Genomic DNA, 23,382 nt, shown 5'->3' with positions numbered 1-23,382 from the left:
TACGATATTTAATACGATTAATTGTATATTTTTATTTTGAAGGCCCTAACGGTAAAATAGAAATGTTTAGTTTTATTACAGTTCCTTAGGGTTATTGCGGTCCGACTAATTATATTTGCACAGCTAGTGGTCGCCTCGACCAAGGGATGGATTCCGGGTTACGCGCAGAGTCACCGGATGTAACTCCGGTGGGCACGCAGCAGGTGATAGTAGTGGTGCCAGCTGCATATTTTCCCAAAGATAATTCTAATTTAAATATAAGAACGGCTCCGATCATAGCCACGGCAAGAATTCTTAATAGGATTGAGAAATGCTATAGATGTCATCTAATAGGGCATTCAACGAGTCAGTGTAAAGCGATCAAACCTGGCAAGGAAATATGCAGAAGATGTGGAGGTAAAGACCACAATATGTCAAACTGCAACAACGAGCCGTGCTGCGCGATGTGTAGCACCCGTAAACTAAACAACACAAGGCATGTAACAGGCTCATTGCCGTGCCCTACGTACAGATAGAGTGCGAAGCAGGGTTAAAATTAAGATCTTGCAGACTAACCTGAATAGGTGCAAACTGGCACAAGACTTAATGTACCAATACGCTTGCGAGTACCGAGTAGATGCGGTTGTCATCTCAGAATCGTATAGGCAGTAAGCGTACTGCTTTAACGATGCAAAAAATGACGCCTCCATTTGGATTCCGCTGTTCAATGGCAGGTTTCCTAACGAAGATACATTAATTAATAAGAGTGGAATAGTGGGCCTGGTAATTAACAATTGCTTCCCCATAAGTGAGAATTGCTCGCTCAAAATCAACAGAAATGAGTTTAATAAATACGTTAATAAATAATCTGAGGAAAGACAGTAGGGAACATCATAAAATCATTACGGCGGGAGATTTTAATGCAAAAACGATGGCTTGTGGAGGAAATAAGACAGACAAGAGGGGCATAACATTAATGGAAGTGTTATGCAAGCATGGTCTGTTTGCAATTAGACTGAGACAAAAATACACATACATTAGGAACGGGAGAATTAGTTGCTCGGATGTAATCAGTGCAGATAATCATACGACTAATATACACGAAAATAATAAAGTCTTAAGAAATTATTCAACCTTTGACCATTACTATATTTTACACAAATTCAAAACGAGGATAAGCAGTTGAAAATTTAATTATTTTAAATTTTCTACGGAGGAATTTGAACCCGAAGACTTTATTAAAAAATTTGACGATATAGTAAACAATAAAGAAGTTTTTAACAACAACAACGAAGCCGTAATGGCGAATATTTTCAAGACAGTAACGGGAAAACTTGCGAGACAAGTCTGAAAAAGATTAGGATTCCAACAGGAAATAAGAAGGAAGCTATTGGTGGTGTTTCGACCGTTCGCGGAGAGACGCTATCGCGAGATAGCACGTCACCTAGAGTCGTAAATTCCCGTTACGATTAAATAATCGCCGCCACCAACTGACCGATCCCCTGATTTCTGTTACGATAATAGGGGTGGTTCAATTGAGGTTACACTGAATTAACAGGTCTAAATTAATGTTTACTCCAACAACTTTGTAAAGAAGGTAATTACACTGATGCGTATGTACAAGTAAGTGAATGATTGAATTAAAGATAGAAACCCGGTAATAACATGTTGACTGTTCTAGCGATGAAGAATAAGTAACTCAAAGTGGCGATACTGTGTCGGAGGAAAGCCGGTGATGGGTGTGTCTAACGCAAGGGACCATCGGATTTGTTGATGACAATTTTGGTTGGGAAAGTGAGGGCAGTGGACATTGCTTCTGGTTGGATAAAAGAAGGTTGGTGGACTAGGAAGGGTCTTAGCCGCCCTCGATAGAAAGTTGCTAGTGGGATGTGTCATACGTGAGAAAAACTAACTTTCCCGTGTCTTCCTGTAGTAAACAATAAGCTTTAGAAACGATTCAGTAAACAGATGAATGTTCGGTCTGAAGGACGTTAGCTAGCGAATTCCTGATATTTACGATGAGTCCTTAAGACTATTGAGGGTACGCAGTAAGGATGAGCGGATATCTGGTTCCCATCTTGCCCGCGGTATGTAGCCTGGTCTAGGTAGAGCGTCGCCCGACGTAACAGGTGGAATAATGAAATCAGAGAACTTAGGAAGAAAAAATAGATTCGAAAAGAAGGGCCATGAGAGTGTCACGTAATAAATGACGAGGTAATATATAAATTAAAAAAAGGCGAATGAACAATAGCCCGTCCGTGTACTTTATTCACAAGGCGAAGTTACGCTTTAATAGGAAACAGACTGACTTACTGACTAAAGTACTGGGATCTTTACCTCCTCACTATGATTCACATATCTGACGGGTGGGAGTCCGGCTACTGTCTATTCTCACCGCTATCGCATGACCAGGTGTGTTATATGCATATCCTGAGGTCGGCGGATTCCTGGCTTCTGGGCGATGTTATACTCCTCCCTTCGTAGAGTAAACTTAGTCCTCTAAGTTCTTGCGTTTCTTCAGAATCGATGGATGAAGTTTGGCCTTGGGCGGTGTTGATAATTCAAAACTTACTCTTGATTCTCTTTCTGTTCCAGGTTATGCAGGTAATTTCGGTGTGTAAATGTTTATAGGGGCGGAAGGTGTTGCAATACTAACGTTAGGTGTGTTACTAACAGTGTTTTTCTTAATTTTACAGCAAAATATGTGAATACATAGTTTTGACAGTCCAATCTTATTAATCAGATACAAGCATATGAGTGCAATGGATATATATCCTATTATTTGCAACGTAGTGGGACCCCAAGCTTTAATTTGTGTCATTCTGTGCGAAAAAGTTAATTGATTGGCTCTATCTTCTATTTCATTCAAGGTATCAGTATAACCGTTTAGGTTGCTCATTACTTTAGGAGTCTTTTCTGAGGTATCAAGCATTGAGGATAAATTTATGTCACTAGTTATATTTATAATTTTGATCTTAATATCGTAAGAAATGCTCTTGGGATTGCCACTGATTCTCATATGGTTGTCTCCATACAATATATCTATAGTTATTCTAGTTTTCATCAGAGAGGGCTGCTTGAGTTTGACAATTTGATGTCATTCCTTAGAGAATATATTGAGTTCTATTGGTCTTTCTGGTGTAGCTATGTAGCGATTTTCGTTTTTGAGTGGTATAAAAGTTATTTCTACGATCTTATAGGCTGTTTTTTTTATTTATTAAAATTACAATCAATTTTCACGTTGAGAGATTTCAGTAACTTTTCTGGCGTGGCGCAGTAACATGGCTAATTATTTATAATCAGTTAATACTTGTTATAGATAAGTATAATTTGTACGTAAGTATTGTAAATAAGTAGATGTTACTTAATTTAAATAACTAGTTGAATCTGTCGTTTAGGTCTAGCGGGTAGTGTCTCTGCAGCCTGCGAATCTGGTCCATCGTATCAAGTAGTGCACTGATTAGGGGATTTCGGTGTTTGTTGACTCTTTTGCTATATCTGTCGCTATATTTTGCAATTTCCTCTATGACTGTGGGTATCTTGAAGTCGCGATGTATTAGTTAATTGGTGACATACCAGGGTGCATTTAATAATGTATCTTAGCGTTTTCGATTGGAAGCGTTGAAGTATTTCAATGTTGGAATTACTAGTGTTCCCCATAGTTGGATTTCGTAGGTCCAGACAGGTTTTATTACGGTCTTATAGAGAGTAACTTTATTCTGTGTGTTCAGTTTGGATCGTCGGCCAGTGAGCCAATAGAATTCCTTGAGTTTGTCCTTGAGTTGCTTTGTTTTGTCTGTGATGTGACTTTTCAAAGTCAGCCTCCTGTCCAGGGCCATGCCCAGGTTTCTGACTGAGAACTTGCTAAGAATTATTGTGTTGTTAATGGTGACCTGGGGCAGGTTTGTTTTCGGAGCGTGAAGGTTACGTGTGAGAATTTTTTTTCGTTAATTTTGAAACCCCATTTATGAAACTACCTTTCCATGAAGTCGAGACATCGCTGGAGAGTGGATGAGGCAATTACCGGGTCTGCGTGGGTAGCTAATAGCGTTGTGTCGTCAGCAAATGTTGCTATTGCTATCTCGTTTGGTATAAGTAAGTCGACAGTGTAGATGGAGAACAGTGGGGGGTCGAGGACACTACCTTGGGGTATACCGGATTCTATTGGGAATGTTGCGGAAGTGGCCTCTAGGCATTTAACCATAATTGTCTATTGGTTGGGGAGGGTTTTAGGATGGAGTAGTAGGGGTAAGGTAGGATCTTTTTAAGCTTGTATAGTAGCCCTTCATGCCATACTTTGTGGAATGCCTGTTGGATGTCTAGGAATACCGCTGAGCAATATTTTTTCTTTCAAAGGTTTGGCTGATCATGCGGATTATGCGATGGATTTGCTCCACTGTTGAATGTTGTTTTCGATAGCCGAATTGGTGATCTGGGAGTGTTTTCAAATCCTCTAGGAGTGAAAGGAGTCGATTCCTTGGCATCTTCTTGAATAGTTTAGACAGGATAGGTAGAAGACTAATTGGGCGATAGGAACTAGTTTCATAAATCGGTTTTCCGAGTTTAGGAATGTGAGTAATCAGTAAGACTTTCCAGGCCTTAGGAAAGTATTCACGGCGAAGAATTACGTTCAAAATCGATGTGATAAGTGCAATCTCTTTTATGGGGAGTTCCTTGATTTATTTACTGCCTATTAGGTCGTGCCCTGCTGCTTTCTTGGGATTTAGGCGACTGATTGTTTCTATAATCTCTGCAGAAGTGAAGGGTTCAATAGGCGGGGACATTTGGAAGGTGGTGTGCAGATATTCAGTAACGTCCGCGGCAGCTTTGGAGGAATGAGGTTTGAATACTTTAGACAAGTATTTAGCAAACATTTCGGTTTTTTCAATAGGGCTACGCGCCCTTCCACCTTGCGGACGGCGGATTGGAGGGATTATTTGTGGGGGGGCGCGTGAGTTTCCTGGAAGCCTTCCATAGTGAGTAGTTGGAGTCGGCTGTGAGGGATAAGCTGGCGAGATATTTCTGGAAACAGTCGTTTTTGTAATTTTTTATGGTTTTGGATAGCTTTCTAGTTGCGTTGCTTAGTTTTCGTTTGTTATCCGGTGTTCTATGTGTCTGCCATACTCTTTTTAGTCTACGTTTTTCTGCTATTTGTTTTAGTATGTATTGGTGATATTCATGTTTGCTGATAGACGTCATTGTCGGTGTGGAGAGGCGGATGGCGTTTATTATGCTCGTGTTTAAGTATTCCGTAGCTGCTTCGATTTCTTCCCTAGTTTTTAGTGAAGTTAATGCTGAAGTTGTGTGAGTAAAGATTTCTCTAAAGAGCTACCAGTTGGTGTGTTGGTTGTGAATGGATCCATTATGTGTATTCTCGATAATTGTTGAACTGACTGTCGCTATCACGGGGGAATGATCAGAAGAGAGATCAACCGAGGAGTTGATTTGGATGTATCTTGGCGAGATATTTTTAGTTATGAAGAATGCAAGTAGGTCGGGGATTTTGTTAGTGTCAGTGGGCCAGTGCGTGGTTTCGTATGTGGTGAGGTAGTTGGCTATTATGCTGTTTAAGAGATTTTTGCCTCTTACCGTGACCAGTCTGCTGCCCCATTGAGTATGTTTGGCGTTATAGTCTCCTCTAGCTATGAATCTATTGCCCAGAGCACCAAGGAATTTATCAAAGTCTTCTTTAGAAATGGAGTGTCTAGGAGGGCAGTATACTGCTGAAGTGGTGATTGTACCATGGCAGTCTTCTATTGCTAGGTTTATTTCTTGGAGATAGTCTTTCTGGAATGATGGAAGTTCGTAGTGCTTAATGCTGGATTTCATAATAAATTCGGTGCTGCCGTGGGCCGTGGGCGTATTAATTTATACATGATGAGTGTTAATAATGATAGTAAGTTATTAATTTGTTCTGATTGTTTTTCGATTAGTTTTTCGAGTCTGGCGAAGTTGTTCTTTTTTTGTGAACTGGGAACGCTGTTATGAGAATGGTCCCTATGGGTTTTCGGATTCTTTTGATTTCCTTGGACTGCTTGGGCATAGGACATTGATGTAGTAGAGAATTTTTGAGGACTGGGTACTTGATTGGTTAACTCTCTTGCTTTGGGTTTAGGGTACTTATTTGTGTATAGAGTTTTGTAGGCAGAGCAACATTTATAGTTCGCAGGGTGGTTTCCTTGACAGAGGATGCACTTCGCAGAGGTTTCTAGAGATTTCGTGCACTGCTCAGTAGGGTGTATACCTGCACATTTAACGCAGTGGAAATTACGGTTGCAGTATTTCTGCGTGTGACCGTACCTTTTGCATCTTTTACACTGCACTATCTCTTTTTTTTATAAGAGGAGGTTCGATTTTGACTACTGAGTTCATTAATTGATTGATGTTATATATTTGTTTGTTATTTGGCTTTTGTTTTACGTCTATGAAAAATAAGGATAGCGGGTCTTTCGAGATTCTATGTTTTATGTTGCTTATGTTTGTTACTTCGTGGACTTGATCTAGGAGTTCGGACTTCAGTTCGTCCAAGTTAGTTGAGTGGTGGATGTTGCGTAGTACCACTCGGAAACGTCTTTTTTGCTTTAATTGATACGTGTGGAAGTTTGCGTTAACGGTTTTTAGTAGCTTGCTTAGTTTCCTCAATGATTCTGGGTTGGTCGGCAGAATTTTGACTTGGTTATTGTTTATTTTAAGTTTGTAGTCTTCTTTGTTAATTTCTTTCTCAATGGACTTTACCATTGTGTGAATGTCGATGATGTCGTCAATGAAGGTAGGCGGGGGTGGGGGATTTTTGCGCGTATTTTGGTTTGTTGGTGTTTCGGCTGTGCCCATGGAGTTATTAGTGGATTCTAATATTGAGTATCTATTATAGGTGGTTACACCGCTTGTTGTCTGTACGTTTTGGCTAGTCATTGCGTTAGTTTTAACTATTTCTAGCTTACGCTTTTTGATGTTTTTCGTCTCGAATGTAAGGAGGGACATATTGCGCTTTCACTACGGGGGAGGAAGAGCGGAGCAGTTGTAGTTTTGCTCAAGAGAGCCTGGTCGGGATACTTGGGCCATCATAGATCTAGTTAAGTCAATTTGAACTAACAAGTCGAGAGACTATGATTCGGATCAGAGATCAGGAGCGTTGGATTTTCCACTGGTTAGTCATGAAACACTTGGGTTAAGTTTGCTTCGAAACACTTTCGACGGATGGGCGTGACGTGTTGTTTTACATCAGTTCTGCCCGAGCAGCTAAACGGACGTGGAAAACAGTGCTACCGAAATATTGCGGCAAGTGGGGAAGAGAAAGTTACCAGCGGCAAAGCCCATAGCTAAATGGTGCAAACCCGTGTCTTCTACTAAGAAGACTATAAGCAAATATAAATGAAAAAGCACATCTCACCAATAAAAATAATTAACAAAGATGAACAATACTACAGAAATAAAAGAACAAACATATCAAAACCAAGCCAACCAACGAACGAAGAACAGGAATGCTCAGTTACAAACGGAGTGGACATGGAAACAATACCAAACGAAGAAAATAATACCAATAACGAAACAATCCAACAGGATGAAAGCTGGAAGGTGGCGAGTCATAACAAGAAACGAAAATAACAGGTAATCCAGGTACAGAAAAGCAGCGATGGCTGCAAGAATTACCACTAAGAAACTCCTTCAGTTCACTTACGGAAGAAATAGAGGACAACCCAACAACCAAAAACACGACTAAATCAACGCACACTACAAAACCACCACCAATATTTGTCGAGGCCCAGATAATAGACCTGCTTATTGATCGACTAAACATTATAGATGGGAAGGAAAGCTACATAATAAAACAAACAAAACTAGAACAAGTAAACATACAAACAAACACCCCATAAAACTATAGGAAAGTGATAAAAGAATTAAAAGAAAAAAACGCTATATACCACACGTACCAGCTCAAAACGGAAAGGAGCTACAAAATAATTATAAGAGGACTACATCCAAAAACTAACACAAAAAAACTAAGTGACGAATTAGCACAAATTGGCCACCAAACAAGAACAATAAACAATACGACGAGATACGATACGAAGCAACCACTACCTTTATTCATAATAGAACTGGAACCCAGAACCAACAACAAGGAAATCTACGAAATCAAAAGAATTCTAAATACGATAGTAACAGTGTAACCACTACGCCACAAAAAAGATATACCACAATGCATGCGGTGTCAACAATACGGACACACTAAAAATTGTTGTAACAGAAGCTCGGCATGTGTTAAATGTGCTAAAAACCATCTAACAACACACTGTTCCTACATAGGGAAAATAAACGAAGTTAAATGCTATAACTGTAATGGAAACCACCCAGCCAGCTATAAAAGATGAGAAATTAGGAAACAACTACAACGTAAACTGTTTCCACCACATCGCAATAGATCAACCACAACAAAGTATAACGGATAATGAAGCAACATTGAAAGCACAAAATGAACAAAAAGCTATAAATAGTAACACGGATCCCCAAGGAAACCGAAGTTACGCGCCAGTAACCCAAAAAATTCGACAAGCGACGCCCACAAACAAACAGAATCAAAGCAACAACACCGAAGACGTTACAGAAATCAAAGAACTACTAAAACAATCCATCGAAAACACCAAAATGCTAATAAAAATGATAAGCGAACAAAACGCAGTCCTCAGACAGCAAATGCAACAAATCACAGTCATGCTACAACTACTTACAAACATGCTGAGCAAAAAATAAAAAATAAAAATGGACATGCTTATCATAGCAGCCTGGAACTCTAACAGCCTACAACAAAGGGTCCTAGAAACTAAAACATTCATGTACAACAATAATATCGACATACTATTCGTATCAGAAACACAGTTCACTACAAAAAGTTACATAAAAATACCGTACTGCACCATATATGACACCAAGCATCCCTCAGGAAAAGCACACGGAGGGACCGCAGTAGTAATAAGAAACGACATTCAACATCACTTACACAAACAAGTTAGTAAGGAACATATACAAGCAACCACCGTTACTGTACAAACTAGCAGCAACCATTTACAGTTGTCAGCAGTATATGTACCACCGCGACACAAAATTACATCGCAAATGTGGGAAGAATAGTTTCAACACTTAGGTGACAAGTGTATCGCAGCTGGAAACAACAACTCAAAGCACACACTATGGGGATCAAGAATCACCACACCTCGAGGCAGATCCTTGGAAAAATACATTAGAAACAATAACCTCAATATATTATCCACAGGAAGACCGACATACTGCCCGACAGACCTGAGCAAAATACCTGACCTACTTGATTTTGCAGTTACAAAGGGACTAAATGCAAATAAACTAAACATAGGACCCAGCCTTGAGCTTACCTCCGATCATACACCCATAATAATTACATACAGAAAAAAACCAACACTTTACAGCAATTCAGGGACACTATGCAATAAAACCACCAAATGGCAAACATTTAAAGAAATAATTGAGAGCAAAATCAACTGCAACATCCCATTGTAAACACCTGAACATATCGATCAAGCAGTAACAACATTTATAGAAGCTATTCAAGAAGCAGCATGGGCAACCACTATACATGAATCAACCAACAGACAAACAAAAATAATTGCATCAGACATACTTGAAAAAATTAGAGAAAAAAGAAAAGCGAAAGCAAAGTGGCAAAAACATAGAACACGAGAAAACAAAAAATACCTAAACAAACTTGCGAAGGAAATAAAAAACAAAATAAAAGAGCACAACAATAACGAATTCACAAAATTCATAGAGTCACAATCTGCACATGAGAACTACAACTACTCCCCATGGAAAGCCACAAAAGAAATAAAGGAAACAATAAAACTGGTCCCAGCAATCAGAAGAGCAGATAACACATGGGCAAGAAGCAACGAAGGACAAGCTCAAGAATTTTCCAATTACCTATGCAACACATTTACACCACACAATATCAACAACAGCAACCACAATAGTCATACGGACGAGGATGCTCTAACCACTAGTACATCAACTGACAAACACTACACCATACCTAAAACAACAGCACAAGAAATTAGAAACATAATCGAGAAAACAAAAAATAATAATGCACCAGGAATCGACCTAATCAATAGCAAAATTTTGAAAAACCTTCCGCCAAAAGCGATAAGACAAGTCACAATAATATTTAACGCAATACTAAGAATTCAATACTTTCCTAAACTTTGGTAACTGGTACAGATCGTGATGTTACCTAAACCAGGCAAAGGCCCACATCAAACTACATCATACAGGCCAATATCATTACTTCCTGTGTTCTCTAAAATACTAGAGAAAGTAACTAACGACCGCATAAAACCAATAATAGAGAAGGAAAAATTAATACCGGATCACCAATTCGGATTCCGAAACAAACACTCCATTATAGAGCAAATGGACAGAATGGTCAACGAAACAATACTAGCACTAGAAAACAAACAATACTGTACAGCCCTCTCTATGGACATAGAGAAAGCATTCGACAAAATAAACCACGAAAGCCTTCTACAAACAATCAGGAAACAATTCCCGGAGCAAATATACCAATTAATAAAATCTTACTTAAGCAGCAGAACCTTCGTAATAAAACTCAAGGACACATGCTCCGAAGTCAGAGACATCAAGGCAGCATACCAACAACTACCTATAGCAAAATACTAACATTCGCGGGCGACACAGCGGTACTAGTCAGGCACACTAACCCTGTAACAGCAGTCACATTACTACAAGAACATATCACAAAAATAGAAAAGTGACTACAAGTTAAACAAATTAAAGCAAACCGCAGTAAATGCAACCATATTACATTCGCACTGCGATAACAGGTACCACTAAACATCTTCCTTAACGGCACGAACATAATACAAACAAGGCAAGTCAAATACCTAGGACTCCACATAGATACACAACTCACATGGAAACAGTATATCAAATCAATAACTGGCAAACTACAGACGGCAAGGAAACAAATGCATTGGCTAACAAGTCGAAAATCCAAACTAAGTATAGAAAATAAATTAAAAATATACAAAATGATCATAAAACCAATCTGGACGTACGGAATACACTATGGAGAACAGCAGCAATGAGTCATATAAGCAAAATAGAGACAATGCAAGCCAAAATTCTTAGAACAATAGTAAACGCCCCACGGTACGTTAGAAACGAGGACATTCGGAAAGACCTGGGAATACCAACGGTCAAGGAGGAGATTAGCAGATGTGCAAGAAGGTACAGAGAAAGAATATGCAACGCACGCGAACCGGCTGGCAGCGGAAACGATCAACACATCAAGCATAGAAAGAAGACTAAAAAGGACACACCCAACAGATCTCACAAAGGATATAACAAACCTGACAAACACGAAGATGGTACCCCGCTGGGGATAGCCACCCACATGATAACCAAACGGCCAAAAAATTCTACCAAATGTCCAAATCGGACAAATTGTAAATGTAAACAACTAAATAAAAAAAAACTTGTTGTTTTACGAACTTCACAGAGCACTAGACACACGTCTGCACGCTTCGGCACTCAACAGCGAAGTGATCAGATAAATGAAACAAGAAGTTCAGAAAGCAATAATTATTAACAGAATTCAGAACAAAATCATTAACATGGTTATCTTATAAGAATATAAAATCTAATTATAAAGGTATTGTACATTATGCAACATATCTTCACCATGTGTATCACTGATGCAGTAACATTTTTTTCATTCTTTCCAAATAAAATAAAATTTTCAGAAAGTAACTAATTTTAAAACAAAACATTTGATTATATTACACATATTAAAAAATATTGATTTTTGAGTGTTCCGGTCATGAACTAATTATAGTAAATGATTTTGTTCAGTCATTAGTAACCATTATTGATAGCACAATTTGTTTCTGAGTACACATAAACATTCAGCGATGAAAACATTTCTTTGCGAAAGAAAATAAATTCATGGAAAGAGCGACATAACCTTTATATGAAAAACTATAACCAATAGGTTCAATTAAAACTAAAATATAAATATCACTGCCATCACTCTTACATGAAGATAAACGAACAAGTAACCAAAGAAATTATCATTAAAGAACGTGGCTGTAAAATTGTGTATTCTATGCAAATATACCAAAGACCAAAAATGTAATAAAAATCACAAGACCACATAAAAAAACTGTATTTGTTTTTATGATTTAATTTTGGATATAGAATAATCTATCTACTTGCTATATGATCCACCATATAGCGGAAATAAAGTTTTTCGATTAGAATAATGTTGTGGAAAATGTTAGGTTGGTATGATCACTAGTTCCTTCATGCAGAGTTGGTACGATTACTAACGACGCTCTTTTGTTTTCCCGTCCTCCACGTGTTAATTATCAAAGAATATCCGATGTGTTGTAATGGCTGTACATGGTGGTGAAATACAGAGTATACAGAACGAAGTCTATGTGAATCAATTAAATATCGAACCTCAAAACGTATTTAATAACAAATAATTCATACAAAGTTTTCAATTTATGAACCTATAAAATATTTACAGAAACTTCACAAATTTGTTTTCTAATAAACAAATTTTATTCTTCCCTTACCATTTAGAACTAATAATAACTAATTCTTGGTAGATAATCACGTGCCATATGTACTCTGCTGCGTTTCGAATACGAATACGAAAATGTCACGTAAAATAACAAAATAAAAAAGAAATTTGAGGTGAAAAATAAAAAAAAGAAGCTTCATTTTTCTAACAACAACCCGCTTTACAATCCACTTCCGAACTCTAGGCGCGATTTTCCAAGACTGAAGCTCTTACAATTTGACTTTCGATCGGATCCGATTACTTTCTTTCGTCATCCCTCAACATCCCCACCGTCCAGGCATTTATTAGGCGTCCGCGACCGTTGCCACGTGCTCTTTCTTCTAGAACCTTCGGCGGAAGGACCGTTGGGATGTTGATGGTTCATTAGGCACTTCAGCGATATACATTGTCGCCGAGTGCCGCCACATCTTTATCTCCATCGTGAGTCCATTGGATTTGAAGTATGCCAGTCGTGGTAAACGCATGCTTAACCTTATGACGATGGAATAGTACCATTTGTTGAATGCCTATGTTTTAGCATTATAAACAGTCCTGCGTACGATCACTGCGCGAGGATTGACGGCAATAATATTTCAGTTTTAAAGCCAACTAAATAAATATCTCATAACGATTTCAATATCCTAAGAATTATCATTCTTATACATTCATATGATATTTTTATACAAATATCATATGCCAGAATGTATAAAATACAGTGAGGAGCGAAATTGAACCAATGCAGTGTGATCTGTAGAATGTGATAATTTATTTACATATTGCAATAGGGAATGAAGGAAACGTAACATAACTTAAGTATATTAATATACACTTAATGTATGGTAATAACACGTACAAATTTTACTGTATTCTATTTTATTTGTTGATTATATAGGTATTCTTCTGACTCGATTTCGCACCGCACGAAAAGGAGGTAAAAGGCTTTAAACGAACTTCATATTCTGTACATGAGCCCTTTGCACTTAAAACGGCTGCAATCCGTTTTAGCATATTTTCAACCAAATTTGTGTATACTTCTTGAAATATTTCGTACCCTTGTTCTTCAATTCTATCTTATAATTTATTAAGATTACAAAGTAAGAAATCATATTTATCTTGTAACTTTTTTTCGATATCGCCCATAGATTTTCAATCGGATTCATGTTTGAGCTTTGGGCTGGCCAGTTCATAACTTTACATTTTTGCAATAATAACCACTTTTGCTATGTACGCAATTCTACTATGTGTTTAGGACCTGGATCCTCTTGGAAATCGATATTTCATTCATTACTTGCCATATTTTCTAGTTTCTTGTAATTGTACGGTTTAAATTCCTTTGTACGTGTAGTGGTACATTCTGCCATTAACACGGCCCAGCGATCCTAGGCTATACACTGTAGAACAACCTCACAGCATAATGGGTTAGAAACTATTAAGATTTTAGTATATATTTTTCTGAAAATTATTAATGTGAATAGAAGTTATATAATAAATAGAACAAATTGGGTTGGTAATAAGGACAATTTGTTCGAACTTCTCTTCTGTAAATATATAGTTTTGACATAGTCAAAGTTACGTTCTATAAATATCCGAAAAGAAAAGCTGTCTGCAAGATATTGTTATTCTATATATTTATACATTTATTATACTAAACGCTTAACCAGTGTTAGCTACCAATTAAGCAAGGTTCTCTTTCTGTTTCTCTTTTTTTAAATCGTGCTGTTGTAAATTTTAACATTTGTATAGAGACTGCGTCCAAATATCGGCATATTTCCTAAAGTACAGCATGATCAAAACAAGTTTGGGAATTACAGCGCTTGTTAATTGTTAGGACGGTTATTGATGTGAAGTATCCTTACTTCTTTCCAAATTTACCAAATTTTCTGTATTTTATAGGAGAAAAATTTAAGGGCAGGTGTACCCTTTCATAATATAATTTTTGTTGATGAAATATTAGGTTGGTTCTTGGTCGGGGGTCGTGATTGGCACGAGACGGTGCGCATCGGTGAAATCGCAACGGCCTGCGCGACCCGTGCTGTACGCGGACTGGGCGTGAGGGTCTCCCCTGCGAAGTCGGAGGCAACTTGGTTTTACGACAAGAAAAGGCGAGAGACTCCACCGCCCCGCCTCTGCATAAACATGGCGGGCGAAACCGTCGGGGTGAGATCGCGGATGAAATACCTGGGTCTCGTCATCGACAGCCAGTGGACGTTCGAGCCGCACTTCGACTCCCTGATTCCGATGGTGTCGGTTGCTGCCATTGCCTTGTGCGGCCTTGTGCCGAACATCGGCGGGGCAGGAGTTGCGGTGCGCCGACTCTGCGAGGGCGTCGTTCGCTCCCGAGTGATATACGTGTAGTATCGTGGACGAAAGGCCTAAGAAATATCGGGCGAACTATGAACAATGTCGCGAGAGCCGAGGCGTCGTCGGGCCCATCAATGTGTCATCGGTCTTCTCAAGTGCATAGTTTCGTGGAAAAGACCTACGTGACCCTGGCCACGAGCGCCTGCAGAACACGTGTGCGGTGGGCCTAGGAAAAAGACAACGGAATGCGGCAACGGCCAGAGCGTTAGTCGAAAAGCAGAGTGCGAGTCGAAAAGCAGAGTGCGAGTCGAGCGGAGACAGAGGTTGCGAGTGGCGTTGCCGAGAGAGTGTGAATTGCGCTGTTTTCTGTGCGTTTGGCGTGAATAGTTCAGGTTGAACAACAATCGTCTTTTTCTGTCTGATTAACATCTTTATTGTCCACTCTTTGTAAACACATTATATCACGATATTACATACGGGACCCAGGTATGGGCGGACGATCTGATGGCGAGTCGTCGCGGCATCCTGTTCCTCAGGAGGCTGCACAGGGTAACCGCCATCAGAATCATTAGGGGATACCGGACGGTGTCTCACGCGTCCCCGACCGCTCTAGCCCCCGCCCCCCAGTGGGATCCCGCCGGGCGCTAGCGCTCAAAAGGAGATACGGCCGCTGGAAAGTATGGGATCCGGGAGAAGATTTGACCGAGCAGGCGGCCCCAGATAACCTAGGAACGCGTGGGATGCGTGTGACCAGTGGCGGTCTCGGTTGATCAACGAAGGAAGCGGACATCCAGTCGTCCAGGCCGTCCTCCCAGTTAGGAGGCATGGAGGAGCCATCGTTGCCTCCCGCTCACATACAGGATGACCCAGCTGCTCACTGGACACGACGTGTTCGGCGAGTGCCTGAGAAAAATCGGACGGGAGACGACAGACATTTGTTACCACGGCGGAGAGAGCAGGTACACAGCGCAGCACACGCTGGAGTTCTGTCTCGTGGCGTGGGAGCTGTCTCGATACACTCTGCGGCACGTCATAGGAGGAAGATGGACCCCCTCAGCGATTGTAGAAGCGATGTTGAGAGGGTCACAGGAATACGAGGTTGTCCGCCTCTTCTGCGAGCGAGTTATGCTCGCTAAGGAGCGAACAGAAAGGGAGAAAAAGAAAAACTCTCACTCTTGTAGGATAAGACGTTGGAGGGGGATGACAGTCAGGCGGCCGAGGGCCGCTTCACTGCCATCCCTAACGGGACGCGACCAGCAGGGAGGATCGCAAGTGGTCGCGGGGAATGTACTTGTAGTAATTCGCAAAAGCCGAGACCACGGGGTATTCTTTTCACACGCGTAGGCAGGCCATCGTGGAGTTTTAGTCGATAAGGGCTCGACAATGCTCTGCTGCTGTCTGCAGTGACGGAGTGTCCATGAGGATTTCTCCATATGCAAAAAAAAGAAGGTATGAAACTTATTGCTTATTTACTAGGTTCGCTGTTTCTTCAGAACATTGTATATAGATGTTCTTGCCACCAGAATTATTAAAAACATTTAATACTATAATGATGAAAAAGTACATGTATTTGGCTATTAATATTTGACAACAACAAATTTACCGATCTATTCAGCTATCTGAGAAATAGTTTATGCCCATTTAATGACCAAACATCACAATTTAATAAATATATGTAGTAACTGATGGATTCTTAGAGTAAGGACAAGTAATGATGGTAGGTTCAAAGTTTAATGTATTTTAATAAGTGATATTCAATAACAAAAGGACCGACTACAATATCGTCGCACGTCGACTCACACTCCGTATCCGCTCAACTCGCACTCTGCTTCTCGACTGACTCTCTGGCCGCTGTAGCATTCTATTGTCCTTTGCTAGGCCCACCGCACACGTGTTCTGCAGACGCTCGTAGCCAGGGTCACGTAGGTCTTTTCGGCGAAGCTATTTATTTGAAGGACCCGGTAATGCATCGATGGAGCCGACAACGCCTCGGCTCTCGCGACATTGTCTGTAGTTAGCTCGACGTTTCTTAGGCCCTTCTCCCCGATACTACATATAAGAATAATAAATAATAGATAGCGAATATAATTGTAAATAATGAATAATTCATTTAATTATAACCCATGACCCCTAATCCACACGATAAAGAGCTCTAGATTTATCGTTTCTGCTACAAAGGGCCACGAGAGGCAGACTTGATCCTGTGGCGGATTGGTCGTGGATAGATAATGTGAAATAACGAGAGCGATAGACTGCTGTCGCAACCCGTCCAATATTTTTCGAATAAATAAATAAATTAATGTACAGCCGTATACGCGAGTCGTAAGTACAAAATATAAATCGCCGACTAAATTCGCGGAATAAATACTCGTTAATGCTCGTCGCGTAACTCGATAAATACTCGTGAGATACTCGGAGATACTCTGTGGATACTGTGCGATACTCTACGATACTGTTCGATACTCTGTCGCTTGCAGTCGCGTTCGTTTATTTATACTGGTCGTGGGAGAGTCGGACAATTCACATTCCTCTTCATTCAACGGTTGCATGTAGCGGCGACATTGTTTTGCCCGGAGTTTGTGTATCATTACATTTCTGCGTCAAGGCTGAGTCAATATCCTGAGGCAAAACTACAGCATGCGTCGCTCCCGACTCGCGTCGTCCTTTGACTCCTGTGCCGCTCCAATTGCTTCTGCGCCGTGTGCATTATTTTGCAACAGGCCATAAAGAATTTTCCTGGACAGCATTGGCGACGGGGTAATCGTCGTTAGCCCTCACGAATGAAAGAACATTATCCGATCAATTTTGCATCAGAAGACCAACAACGTGCATTCATGAAAAACAATGATTTTATGTGCATTTTGGCGAAACTGCAAAAAAGCTACATTCTCTATTTTGACTGATTTTGAAAAATATTGTAGGAATCAATGTTTTGAACATAGCCTATATATGTGTCGGATTTACATTAGAATTACGGTTAGGGGCGTGAAACGCATCTTCATTTGGATTACGCATTGTCGTTATGGAATAGAGAAGACATTGACTAGTGCAAATACGATTATTACAGAATTTGACAAGTAACCGTGGTAATTAGATACTCGAGAAGCTAATAACAATGATCCTAGGTTCAATAACGAATCCGCGGTCAACGAGATAACAGGATGCGCTTTCTTCCAAAGCCCAAATCGTACTCGACTTGCTTGGCTACGCTGGAAGTATAACTAAACTACCTCTTTGTTAAAACGTGGAATATCCACCGAGCGCAAAGACGTTAAGTAACTCGCTAATACGACCTCACGAGAGAATGACTTTTTGTCGCGATGACGCTGCAGAGGAAGACTATGATGGGGTGTGTCTAAAGACACGGGATCATCGGATTCGTCGAGGATAGCCTTCGTTCAGAAAGTGAGGGAAATTGACGTTGCTGTTAATTTGGTCAATTTCCATGTTCGTGGTTAGAAAAAGATGCTAGCCGCCCTCGAGGGAAAGCTGCACGTGTACTGCGGAAACGCATGGACATCTGGCAATCATCTTACTTGAAGAATACGGTCTGCGTATGGCGAGTCACGGGACAGAAACCGTTGGAATGTTTAATGTCGAGTGCCGCTACAACTATTTCCTTTTAAGAACTATTACTCCATATCCTTGTTAGACAAAACGTTTATCCCTTGACCGCGACTACGTTCGGCGACTGGCTACGTTCGAACAATTATAATCGGGTTGAATCATAAAGACTAAAATATTGGGGGTTTTCCAAAGAATTCCAAAGGAAGACCCCGTTGACCTTTCATCTCCGACATATTTAACTTACGCACGTTTAAATAACAAGGAAGAAATTAATCACTACGAGAAGAAGGTGGACCAAAACGTCTAAAATGAGTCAAACTAACACTAGTAGTAATAATTTTATGTGGAAGGTATGGAACTCTTTGTTCGACAAATTCAAATTTCATAGATAGAACCCTTTTTTTTGTACGTGGAGAAATCCTCATGGACACTTCGCTGTTCTGAGAGTCGCGTAACAGCAGAGTACTGTCGGACTCCTACCGACTAGAATTCCACGATGACCATCCTACGCGTATGACAGGAGTGCTCCAGGAACCTCTTATGAATTAACTTCTGTTGCAGCCCCTTCCCGCGTCCTCTTGTTCGAGCCACTCCTAATAATTCCTGACTATTGAATTTGGCAATAGGGGGGGGGGGGGCATTGCCTCTAGCGCTACCGCTCCTTCTAGTCGTAGTCCGTTGGGACGGCGATGGAGCTGCTCTAGGTCGCCTGACTGTCATCCCCCTCCATCGTCTTATTCTACAAGGGTGAGAGTTTTTTTCTCCCTTTCTGTTCGCTCCTTCGCGAGCAGAACTCGCTCACTGCAGAGGTGGACAGCCTCGAATTCCTGCGGCCCGCTGAGCATTGCTTCTACGATCGCCGAGGGGGTCAACCCCTGACCAGTGACGAGACGCAGGGTATAGCGGGACGGCTCCCACTCCGGACAGAGCTCCAGCTGTGTACCTGCTCTCTCCGCCGTGGTGACAAATGTCTGCCGTCTCCCGTCCGATTTTTCTCACGTACTCGCCGAACATGCCGTGCCCAGTGAGCACCTGGGTCATCCTAAATGTTAACGGGAGACCGCGGTGGCTCCTCCGTGCGTCCCAACTTGGGAGGACGGTCTGGACGACTCGATGTTCGCCTACTTCGTTGATCAGCTGAGACCGCCACTGGTCACACGCGTGCTCCTCGACGGTTCCTAGGTCGTCTGGGGCCGCCTGCTCGGTCAACTCTTCTCCCGAATCCCATACATTCCAGTGGGCGTATCTCCTTTTGAGCGCTAGTGCCCGAAGAACCCCAGGTAGAGCGGTCGCGACGCGTGGGACACCGTCCCGTATCCCCTAATGATTCTGATGGCGGTTACCCTGTGCAGTCACCTGGGGAGCAGGATGCTGCGACGACTCGCCATCAGATCGTCCGCCCATACCGGGGCCCTGTACATCACTCGGGACCGAACGACGCTCTCGCATAGTCGTCGCACCGCAACTCCCGCCCCGTCGATGTTCGGCAGCAGGCCGCACAAAGCATTGGCAGCAGCCAACACCTCCGGAATCAGGGAGTCAAAGTGTGGCACGAACGTCCACTGGCTGTCGCTGACGAGACCCAGGTATTTCATGCGCTTCATAGATAGAATCTACGTTGAAGTTTCTACGGAGAAAGACTCTGCTTTCAAATTATTTGATATTAACAATAAAGCACGATGACAAAATTAGAATTCATTTTTAAGTCGTTTATCTTCGTAGTTAAAATTAGTATTTTTTCCTTCTCAAAATTACGTAAAAATATTCGAATAAAAATATCCATGAAAGGAACATTTTGAGTATTCGTAGAATCCAAGAATTTTTAGTCTTCTTAAGAAGTTTGCCGTTTATAGGATGGACGGAAGTATAATTTCAGTTACAGAAAACCATTGATTTATAAACTGTTTGCATTACAATTGTTCTTATTCTCATAATAATCTCATACTAAATTCTTATTTTCGGTTTAATGTCTCCTCTCGGTCGTATATTATTTGTTATTTTGATATACAGCGTAACCTCGATTATACACATTACGTACATACATCATCCGAACGTTCTATCATCAGAATATTGTATAATTCTCTATTGTGTATTTCATAGACGTATATACGTATATACCTGTCGGAGATGAAAGGAAAACCGGAGCCTTCCCTTTGCAATTTTGAGGAAGTCTTTTAATGCTTTAGCCAAGATTTTATCATAGCTGTAATTAAGCGATTGTCATTTGTAATTGTTTGATATTTGTGAAAGCGAAAGTTGGTTCGAGGTGACAACTGGTCGCCGAACGTAGCCACGGTCACGGGATAAACGTTTTGCCTGACGAAGGTGTGGATCGGTTGTATTGTTCTCCCTAGAAATCACATACAATTGTACTTTGGAGATGTCGATATAACGGGACACACGTTGTATTAGGAATCAAACTCCAGACAGAAGCTGCCTAGCAACGGCGTTTGGATCTTTCTCGATGCTTCCAAAGAGTATACAACAAACTTTTGACAGCAACGATGATTGGAAACTTCTCGATGCCTCCAGCGAGCATATAACAAACAAATGCAGTCGTATAGCGAAAAAGATTTTCATCAGATATTCATTCGTATGATCGCCTTGGAAAGTGATACATCGAGCAATTTACCGAGTGTCTCAGCAATCGTATTTTTGTGTTTAAAATTATTCTACGCATAGTAAAGAGTTATCCCTTTGACCGTGAATTCGTTTGAACCCCGGAACATTGTTAATAGCGTTAATTAAATTTATTATTCGTAAAACCTATCAATCGTTAATCTCATTATTTGTTAAATTTATTATTCGTAAGACGTTAAATTTATTCGTAAGAATAAATTTATTATTCTTTAATCTAATCATTAGTTAAACTTATAGTTTGTTAATCTTATCATTTATTAAACTCATTATACATAATATTTTGTAAAATCTTGTTTATTCGCATAAATATATTCAGTGTTTCGTAAAACAATGGCTAATTCAAACGAAGAATCGTTACGCGCCTTATATTCTAATGATAATCCGACATACCAATATAACTATATACATGTTTAATACACGTAGTATTTATTTCCCCCATCAAAATTGTCAACGACAACAACTGTCGAAATAAAATCTCGTCTCAACATTTCAGTACTGTATTTACATTCGAAACGTTTCAAACAATAATGACGTCAAGACGAAAACCGTTATATTTGACAATTACTGATAAATACAATATTCTTATGATGAGAGATAGAGGTGAAATTCGACAAACCATAATGGAAAAGTACGGTGTTGCGCTCTCTACATTGCACACTATATATGTAAAAAGCGAAGAGATTACAAAACAATACGGGCTCATCATGGGTCTCACACGACGACGATTACAGGATGTAGATAAAGTTGTTTACCAATGGTACTTACGATGTAAGGAAAGAAAGGTACAAATGACAGGAGCAGACATACAGAGAGAAGCTCTAGAAATTAATGAAAAATTAAACGGACATCCTCGTTTTAAAGCCAGTACTACTTGGTTGCGAGGCTTTAAAGAACGTTACAATATTACTACTGCGGATATAAGGCAAAATATTCAAGCCGCAAGTGAATTCACTGCAGCGGAAGCTTTTAAAGCTGATTTCAACAGATTCCTGCAAGAAGGTGGGTTCACATTGAGGAACGTTTACAATGCCGTTTATACAACGGTAATGTGGAAAGCAGTACCAGAAAATTCTTGTATCTTTAACCGTGCAAAATCGACAGGAAACCTGGAAATGTGCGAAGATTACGTTACTGCACTTTTTTGTGCAAATGCTACCGGATGTCACACGATGCCAGTACTAATAATTGGCAACCCGCAAAGTTCATCCGTTTTGAATACAGATATCTTCCCAACTATCTACAATGTAAACACCAAGGTTTGGATGGACAGTAGCATTTTCAAACAATGGTACAAAGAGTATTTCTTAGAATCAATTAAAGAAAGACAACGGGAGAACGGCAGCGAGGACAAATATTTGTTGTTAGTAGATAATATTATGTCGCTTCACGATATCAATGATATCAATAACATAGATCCATTAGTAGAAGTTAAGTCTCCTCCACCGAACGCTGCAGCACTCAGTCAACCAATGAATTGTGGTATAATCACATGTTTCAAGCGAAAGTACCGAATAGAATTACTGAAAACAATAAGGCCATTGTCTATCTACAATACGGAGGAAGAAGTGATAGACCTCTATAAAGAATTATGCGTGTGGGATTTCTGCCGCTTTGTAAATGATGCTTGGACACTAATCGGCCATTCAATACTGGTAAACTCGTGGGACAACCTTTTAAGACCTATAGACATGCGGCGTACGCAATACACAGAAACATGGGATGCTGACATAAGTAACGCAGTTGAACTTCTGCATACATTACCTGGATGTGAACAGTGCCAGAAGGTTCATGTGTTCCGTTGGTTTAATATGGATAACGGACATGATATAATCAAGAAGGTATGTACCAATGAAGTTCTTCGAGAATTTAAAAACGATACCCTGTGTCCAGTGAACATAAATATTATAGACGATGAAGCTGGACCTTCTCGTGCGAAGTTCTCAAAAAGGAGCTAACGTGGCTTGAAACACAAAATGAAAGTAACTCGGTGGAATTGCTTCTATTAAAACGCGTGTATTAAAAAATGCGTTAAGAAATATAATATGATTTAGCGATAAGTAATTGTGGAACCCGTATGATTTTATGTAGCGTTCAATTGTTTCCTTGTAGCATTTGGTTTGATGTACAGAAAAAGCTGTTTTCTATAATTCAACATATATATCATTATTAGTTCCAATAAGTAAGATTCTACTATGTATGGAAGACAAGGAAAGACGCGCAATGTTATTCTTGTATTTACGTTCTCTTTGAACTTTATACTTTGAATTTGGCAAATTAGA

General features: G+C 40.2%; 1 protein-coding gene across 1 annotated transcript; it reads left to right on the top strand.

The window, feature by feature from the left end:
- Positions 1-21,630: 21,630 nt before the first annotated feature.
- On the top strand, positions 21,631-23,150 carry LOC117240115 (jerky protein homolog-like). The gene has a single exon (XM_033505991.1). It carries the CDS (start codon positions 21,631-21,633, stop codon positions 23,056-23,058), a length of 1,428 nt encoding a protein of 475 aa, XP_033361882.1. The 3' UTR covers positions 23,059-23,150.
- Positions 23,151-23,382: the final 232 nt, after the last annotated feature.

Source organism: Bombus vosnesenskii, unplaced genomic scaffold (assembly GCF_011952255.1).
Source record: "Bombus vosnesenskii isolate JDL3184/JDL3185 unplaced genomic scaffold, Bvos_JDL3184-5_v1.1 scf7180000014564, whole genome shotgun sequence".
Lineage (NCBI taxonomy): Eukaryota > Metazoa > Arthropoda > Insecta > Hymenoptera > Apidae > Bombus > Bombus vosnesenskii.
Note: the sequence above shows the minus strand (reverse complement) of the source record. Positions and strands in the feature narration are given on the sequence as shown.

Bases quoted from the DNA above. Each gene is read 5' to 3' on its own strand.
- LOC117240115 (XM_033505991.1), top strand. From the start codon at position 21,631: ATGACGTCAAGACGAAAACCGTTATATTTGACAATTACTGATAAATAC.